Raw genomic sequence first — 8,529 nt, 5'->3', positions numbered from 1 at the left:
CTTCCAATTCAATTCAAGGGGCTTTATTGGCATGGGAAACATGTGTTAACATTGTCAAAGCAAGTGAAGTAGATAATATACAAAAGTGAAATAAACAATCAAAATTAACAGTAAACATACAGACGTTTCAAAAGAATAAAGACAATACAAATGTCATATTATGTAAAAAATAAAAAAAAATAAAAAAATACAGTGTTGTAACGATGTACAAATCTCTCACTACCATATTTGGTAGTGGGTGGAAACGCCCACCGGATACTTCACATTTATACAACCAGTGAACTATCTGAGTCATTGTTCCATCTGTGGTTCAGATATGTCATTACCGAACATGTCTGCCTCCATGGTGGCTAGGGCGACCGTCCGAGCAGTCAGTAAAAGAAAGATATTAGCCACTAGAGCGGCTTTAACGCTGGTAAGTGTGTAAAAAAATATTATATTATTTTCCTCTCCAAATACTTAAGTGTCGGTGAATATTACTAAAACCGTTTACTCCGAAGTTACAGAAAGCGAGCTGGCTGTCATGTAATATAGCTATGTCGTCGTTTTTGGTGGCACTCATCATGTGTCAATTAAATTCTCATAATCCAAGTTAGCCGATTAAACTCAACGATTTACAATGGAGTTGATGACCGACTGGTGTGAACGGACTGGAGCTCCGACGTCACAAAATTACTGTTTATATATGTATGCATACAAACTACTGATTTCAGCACCCAAAGTTTTGCCCGCTATTGTTTTGGTGCTGAAAAATCGTTTTTAATAGTTTCGGAGCTCCAATCCACCCACACTATCTGCTGTTTTAATCCGCTAAATCCTTGCCTTCATTTCGGATTGAGGTTTTTCAAAAATGAGTGAGTGTGGTGGTGATTTGAGAACTGTGTTTTAACTAGGTAACATAGCTAATATCTCTAGCTAGCGAGCAAGTGATTAGGAATACACTAGTTTTTATCTATAGCTACAGTAGCTACCTAAAGGACGTTTGTCACTCATGTCCAATGACACAGAAAGCTACTTCCGGGCCCGATGAGAAGGGAGCAGCACAGTTTCTTACATGAAATGTTAACCAGCTTGTTCACATCAACTGTCTGCAGGCACGGGGTTTTGGAGATAAAGGCCTCTGTGGCGTTGTGATAAAGTAGCTCAGCTCACTGTAGTTGCTGTTGGACAGCCCAGTCCCTCTGTCGAGTTGACAGAACAATGACAACAACACGGTTATGGGACAAAACGTCATGAAACAGTAACAACTTAGAATGGACTTGTGATTATATGAGCTCATAGGGATGCAAACCTTTATTACCTATTTGGTGTAGAGCTGTTAGGTGACCAAGTAATTTAAATGTCACGATTATCTGAGTTTGTCGCGACAGATGTAGCCAATTGAATACCCTATCATTATAGAATATGCATATTCAAATTGCAATGTCTGCCTATGCTACACATTGTCTCAATAACATTTTCTATTTGTAATACCATCAAACACCAAGTTAGTCACAGGCTACCTAATTTCCAAAATAGGCCACCACTCATCATGCCTGCTAGTTCTTTACATTTTACTGGTAAAACGTCCCAACTGAATCTCCATGTCAATCTTCTGATCTCAATCCATTTCATGGGAATATGTGTTTAGGTCTTCTTAAATAACTTCCATTTCCTAGATGGTTTTAAACTAGTAGCCTTTTCTTGTATTTTGTTTCAATCAACGTGTATGTTCTGCCTAGTGGGCTATACTCATTATTTATCCTAAATAATGCCTAGTGGTGTCCGCTCAGAGTTCTGGGCGCTTGAGAAAGAAAATGTGACTCTTCTGCTCCAGCTAACCATCCTAAAATGTAATTAGAAATTAGGTGTGTTTTGGTGTTAATGTTATAGACCTACTATACTATTATAGTGAACAAAAATATAAACGCATCTTGTCAAGTTTTGGTTTCATGGAGATGAAATATAAGATCCCAGAAATGTTCCATAACAACATTCTCTCAAATGTTGTGGACAAATTTGTTTACATCCCTGTTAGTGAGCATTTCTCCTTCGCCAAGATAATCCATCCCCCTCACAGGTGTTGCATATCAAGAAGCTGATTGAACGGCATGATCATTACACAGGTGCACCTTGTGCTGGGGACTTTTTTTTCACAACACAATGCCACATATGTCTCAAGTTTCGAGGTAGGTGTGCAATTGGCCTTGCCAGAATTGTTGCCAGAAAATGTTCAATTCTCTACCATAAGCCACCTCCAATGTCGTTTTTGAGAATTTGGCAGTACGTCCAACTGGCCTCACTACCGTAGACCACGTGTAACCACGCCAACCCAGGACCTCCACATCTGGCTTCTTCACCTGCGGGATCATCAGAGACCAGCCACCTAGACAGCTGATGAAACAACCAAAGAATTTCTACAAAAACTTTGTAGAACCTGTCTCAGGGAAGCTCATCGTCCTCAGCGGGGTCTTGACCTGACTGCAGTTCGGTGTCGTAACCGGCTTTAAGTGGTCAAATGTTAACCTTCGATGGTCGCTGGCAGGCTGGAGAAGTGTGCTCTTCACAGATGAATCCCGGTTTCAACTGGACTGGGATGATGGCAGATGATGTGTATGGCATCATGTGGGCGAGTGGTTTGCTGATGCCAACGTTGTGAACAGAGTGCCCCATGGTGGGGTTATGGTATGGGCAGGTATAAGCTACGGACAACCAACACAATTGCATTTAATCGATGGCAATTTGAATGCACAGAGATACCGTGACGAGATCCTGAGGCCCATTGACGTGCCATTCAGCCACCGCCATCAACTCATGTTTCGGAATGATAACGCAAGGCCCTCTGTGTGAAGGGGACGTGTCGCGCTGCATGAGGCAAATGGTGGTCAAACCAGATACTGACTGGCTTTCTGATCCACTCCCCTATCTTTTTTTATGGTATCTGTGACCATCAGATGCACATCTGTATTCCCAGTCATGTGAAATCCATAGATTAGGGCCCAATTTATTTATTTAAATTGACTGATTTCCTTATGAACTGTAAGTCAGTAAAATCAATTAAATTGTTACATTTTATATTTGTGACAGTGTTGTGGCTATACTACAATGGGATGCAAGGAGTTGAAGTCTCAGATTAGTCATATTTATATCTGGTATCAGAGATTCCTAGAGTTGCCGTAGGAAGATTGTGCGTATGATACTGTAATGGACTGTGTCGGCAACCCCTCTGGTCTCTCTCTCCAGACTCCATCTGCTGTGAATAGGATCAGGAACTTACTCGAGGATAAACCAGAATACGTGAGTATCCCTCCAACCTAACCCATGAATCTCCAACTCTCCTGGAGACCTCCTTTTTAGAGCATGCTTTTGTTCCGGGCCTAGCGCTGTTTCCAGATTGGTCTGAAGGTGGTGTTATGGGTAGTGGTCTGAAGGTGGGTGTGAGGGGTTATGGGTAGTGGTATAATGGTGGTTGTGTTGTGTCTAGCTTGGTCTGAAGGTGGGTGTGAGGGGTTATGGGTAGTGGTATAATGGTGGTTGTGTTGTGTCTAGCTTGGTCTGAAGGTGGGTGTGAGGGGTTATGGGTAGTGGTATAATGGTGGTTGTGTTCCAGATTGGTCTGAAGGTGGGTGTGAGGACAAGGGGCTGTAACGGTATGACCTACACTCTGGACTTCACCAAGCAGAAAGATCAGGCTGACGAGGAGGTGCTGCAGGACGGTGAGCAAACACCATTATCCTAAATGACATTATCCCAACGTTATCTTAATATTTAGAGTTGCATCCTCGTTGGACCACTTTGGAAAACCATGAATGTTGTTGAGTTATCCTCATCTTGTCAGATGTTTTTATTTAATCTACAATCTAAATGAAATCCTCAACATTATGTTGAAATGTTCTCCTTTAACATAAGTGATTTATTATTGCTGTAAAATACTGTTGTGGTTTTACTGTAATGTTACAATGTCTCCTAATGTTGCTGTAAAATACTGAGTTGTGGTTTTACTGTAATGTTACGATGTCTCAGTGCGCTCCTAATGTTGCTGTAAAATACTGAGTTGTGGTTTTACTGTAATGTTACGATGTCTCCTAATGTTGCTGTAAAATATTTTTCCTTTTTAAAAAGCAGTGTATTGAGTTACAGACGAACTAGGCTTTGATTGTAAGGGAAACAAAATCATCTATATTATGTTTTTTTTAATACATTTTCACCATAAACACCCAGCTGTTAATGCTCCAATGTTGCCGCGGGCCTCTGCTCCCTCTGATCAATGTTGCCGCGGGCCTCTGCTCCCTCTGATTAATGTTGCCGCGGGCCTCTGCTCCCTCTGATTAATGTTGCCGCCTCTGCTCCCTCTGATCAATGCCTCTGCTCCCTCTGATCAATGTTGCCGCGGGCCTCTGCTCCCTCTGATCAAATGTTGCCGCGGGCCTCTGCTCCCTCTCTGATCAATGTTGCCGCGGGCCTCTGATCAATGTTGCCGCGGGCCTCTGATCAATGTTGCCGCGGGCCTCTGCTCCCTCTGATCAATGTTGCCGCGGGCCTCTGCTCCCTCCTTCTTTGACGTTAAGGTGCTACATAGGATAGGACACATAGGATTGTTGTGTTGTAATTTCAGAATCTTTAATATATCTGCAGTAATTGTGGAATAATAGTGTTACTCAGTGTTGTCTGGAATAGTAACCTATTGATTTCTCCCATCGGAGTGGAATCTGTCAAAATGGGAATGCTGTTCTGGCTTTGGAAATAATTCGTAGAATCTTTGCAACCAGGAAATGATTAATTGTTTGTTCAATTTTAGTTTATGAGAGAGAACCAGCCCTGACTCGTGTAGGGAATCATTTCACGGTCTCTAAATACAAACAGTTTGAAGCTGTTTTGTTTTTTTGTCTACCAGCTTCTAACATCTGTTAAAATAAAATAAAAAATGTAAATGCTATTGAAAATATTCCACAGCGATTTAGATGGTACAATGCTGCGCTTAAAATGTGAAGAAATAAGTTCAGCAACATTTGAAGGTAACCATTCTGATCTGTTGCTTCAGACTCATTTGCTTTTTAACATTTTGTTACACACACGAACAGGGGTTGTGCAGGTAGGTAGTCTGCAGGTACAGAGCATTCAGAAAGTATTCAGACCCCTTGACTTTTTCCGCATTTTGTTACGTTACAGCCTTATTCTAAAATGGATTAAATATTTTTTTATCTCATCAATCTAAACACAACACCCCATAATGAAAAACCGAAAACAAGTTTCTAGAAATGTTCAAATGTATTAAATAAAATACAGATACCTTATTTGCATTCAGACTCTTTGCTATGAGACTGGAGATTGAGCTCAGGTGCATCCTGTTTCCATTGATCATCCTTGATGTCTCTACAACTTGATTGGAGTCCACCTGTGGTAAATTCAATTGATTGGACATGATTTGGAAAGGCACACACCTGTCTATATAAGATCCCACAGTTGACAGTGCATGGTTGCAAAAACCAAGCCATGAGGTCAACGGAGTTGTCTGTAGAGCTCCAAGACAGGATTGTGTCGAGGCACAGATCTGGGGAAGGGTACCAAAACATTTCTGCAGCATTGAAGGTCCCCAAGAACACAGTGGCCTCAATCATTCTTAAATGGAAGAAGTTTGGAACCACCAAGACTCTCCCTAGAGCTGGCCGTCTGGCCAAACTGAGCAATCGGGGGAGAAGGGCCTTGGTCAGGGAGGTGACCAAGAACCCGATGGTCACTCTGAGAGAGCTCTAGAGTTCCTCTGTGAAGATGGGAGAAACTTCCAGAAGGACAACCATCTCTGCATAACTCCACCAATCAGGACTTTATGGTAGTGACCAGACGGAAGCCACTCCTCAGTGGGGATGTTTTTCAGCAGAAGAGACTAGGAGAGACTAGTCATGATTGAGGGAAAGATGAACAGAGCAAAGTACAGAGAGATCTTTGACGAAAACCTGCTCCAGAGTGCTCAGGACCTCCGACTGGGAAGACGGTTCACCTTCCAACAGGACAACGACCCTAAGCACACAGCCAAGACAGCGCAGGAGTGGCTTCGGGACAAGTCTATGAATGTTCTTGAGTGGCCCAGTCAGAGCCTGATCAAACATCTCTGGAGAGACCTGAAAATAGCTGTGCAGCAAAGCTCCCCATCCAACCTGACAGAGCTTGAGAGGATCTGCGGATAATGTTTTTTTGCTTTGTCATATAGTGGGTAGATTGAGTTTTTTTTTTTTTTTGGGGGGGGTACAATTGAATCCATTTTAGAATGAGGCTGTAACGTAAAGAGGTGTAGAAAAAGTCCATGGTTCTGAGTACTTTCCGAATGTCCTGTTTTGCTTATAATGTGAATAAATCGTTCAGCTACGTTTTAAGCTAAACGTTCTGATCTGTTGTATCAGACACTGCTTTAAAAGAATGTTTTACAAAATGTAGCCTAGGCCTGCTGGTTGTATGAATTAGGGATCTATCGTCTCACAACTGTCCCAGAGTCTGTTTGAGAATAGGCCGGTTCTTTCTCAACAAGCTGACCAATAGAATAGGTTAAAATAAATTCTACTGTTGAGGATAGTACATTTACATTGTCTAGTGGTTTTTTGCTGTTCGTTACTCGTCTTGTTGGCTGGAGAAAAGTGAATGTGGACACTTATTCTAACATGTTCGAAGTGCATCATCATCATCGGTTAAGAAGAAGGAGGATCTTGTTGCGTCCTTGACTTGAATGTTCTGTTTAATATAAATTACCATATTCGAAAGGTGATCTGTCATTCTGAGCACTGTTGGTGGACGCCCTAATCCGCTTACTCACCCAATGCATCATGGGTACATTTTAAAATGCTGCTGGGCATAATGTCCGGCGGAAACATTTTCCTGACGGAAACCTTGGGACAGCAGAGTGTGTTGTGTTGCACTTAAAAAGGTCTTTGAGGAAACGATTAGGAAATAATTTACCATTTAATGTCACGCATTAACTTCAACAGCCCTAATAATTATTAGTCCTCTCCTGCAGGTGTCCGTGTATTTATAGAGAAGAAGGCCCAGCTCACTCTGCTGGGGACCGAGATGGACTTCGTGGAGTCCAAGCTGTCCAGTGAGTTTGTCTTCAACAACCCCAACATCAAGGGCACCTGCGGCTGTGGAGAGAGCTTCAACATGTGAGAGGGCTTCCTGCTGAGGCCTGGTCTCCTAACACAGCCAAACGTCATCCTCACACCCATACTCGCCACCCACAAACCCCCACTCACACACACCTCCCAACCCTCTCACTCATACACACCTCCCAACCCTCTCTCTCTCACACACACACACACACACACACACACACACACACACACCTTACCTAAAGGCCTGTGAATAAAGGCCTGATAAACACAACGTGAGAGAAGGAGTGAGAGAAGGAGTGAGACGTGAGAGAAGGAGTGAGACGTGAGAGAAGGAGTGAGACGTGAGAGAAGGAGTGAGACGTGAGAGAAGGAGTGAGACGCGAAAGGAGGAGTGAGACAGACATGGATGTTTCTGTGCTGCTATAGAACAGGATGAGTTGTCTTCTTGTTGCTGTGGGTCTTGTGATGGTGTACTGTAGGGCTAATATAATCTAAACACTGGGCTGTGCCATGCTGAGCCCCTAAAACTACATCTACCATGAATCTAAACACTGGGCTGTGACATGCTGAGCCCCCTAAAACTACATCTACCATGAATCTAAACACTGGGCTGTGACATGCTGAGCCCCCTAAAACTACATCTACCATGAATCTAAACACTGGGCTGTGACATGCTGAGCCCCCTAAAACTACATCTACCATGAATCTAAACACTGGGCTGTGACATGCTGAGCCCCCTAAAACTACATCTACCATGAATCTGAACACTGGGCTGTGACATGCCGAGCCACTTGAAACCTTGTTACATAGACATGCATGTGGTTCTGGTAGTAACCATAGACACAGTACCTGAGAGACTTGGAGAGCTGCCAAAGTAAAGGAAACACCAATATATAGTGTCTCAATAGGGCGTTGGGCCTCCACCAATCAGAACAGCTTCAGTCCATCTTGGCATGAATTCTACAAGTGTCTGGAACTCTATTGGAGGGATGAGATGCCATTCTTTCACAAGAAATTCCATCATTTGGTGTTCAATTGGGTTGAGATCTGGTGACTGAGACGGCCATGGCATATGGTTTACATCGTTTTCATGCTCATCAAACCATTCAGTGACCACTGCCATCCACAGGGCATGAAACTAATGGCCCACCCAAAATTTGTATACGTGACCCTAAGCATGATGGGATGTTAATTACTGAATTTAACTCAGGAACCGCGCCTATGTGGAAGCACCTGCTTTCAATATACTTTGTTTCCCTAATTTACTCCAGTGTTCCCATTATTTTAGTAGTTACCTGTAGGTTGAATACAGTCACATAAAGACAAGGACTTGTTGGGCGTGTTTGATGGGTAATGCTAAAGTCAGCGACTGTAGACGAGTCGAGGAAGCAGCATGACATTGTTTCCTGAGAGAGAAATGGAGGTCTGTGACCGCCTCAATAGTGCTGCC

The 8,529-nt window shown here is 42.9% G+C and overlaps 1 protein-coding gene across 1 annotated transcript; it reads left to right on the top strand.

Moving 5' to 3' along the window:
* Window positions 1-290: 290 nt before the first annotated feature.
* LOC112262490 (iron-sulfur cluster assembly 1 homolog, mitochondrial) lies at window positions 291-7,840 on the top strand. Its single transcript, XM_042331192.1, has 4 exons — window positions 291-415; window positions 3,223-3,276; window positions 3,590-3,695; window positions 6,986-7,840. Exons 1-4 carry the CDS (start codon window positions 317-319, stop codon window positions 7,132-7,134), a joined length of 408 nt encoding a protein of 135 aa, XP_042187126.1. The 5' UTR covers window positions 291-316; the 3' UTR covers window positions 7,135-7,840.
* Window positions 7,841-8,529: the final 689 nt, after the last annotated feature.

This window comes from Oncorhynchus tshawytscha, linkage group LG12, assembly GCF_018296145.1.
Source record: "Oncorhynchus tshawytscha isolate Ot180627B linkage group LG12, Otsh_v2.0, whole genome shotgun sequence".
NCBI classification, from domain to species: Eukaryota; Metazoa; Chordata; class Actinopteri; order Salmoniformes; family Salmonidae; genus Oncorhynchus; species Oncorhynchus tshawytscha.
This window is presented reverse-complemented; position numbering and strand designations above follow the sequence as displayed.

Excerpts from the sequence above, each read along its gene's own strand:
- LOC112262490 (XM_042331192.1), top strand. The coding sequence starts at position 317 with ATGTCATTACCGAACATGTCTGCCTCCATGGTGGCTAGGGCGACCGTC. Across the intron at positions 416-3,222 it reads CTAGAGCGGCTTTAACGCTG|ACTCCATCTGCTGTGAATAG; the intron begins GTAAGTGTGTAA and ends CTCTCTCTCCAG. Across the intron at positions 3,277-3,589 it reads TCGAGGATAAACCAGAATAC|ATTGGTCTGAAGGTGGGTGT; the intron begins GTGAGTATCCCT and ends GTTGTGTTCCAG.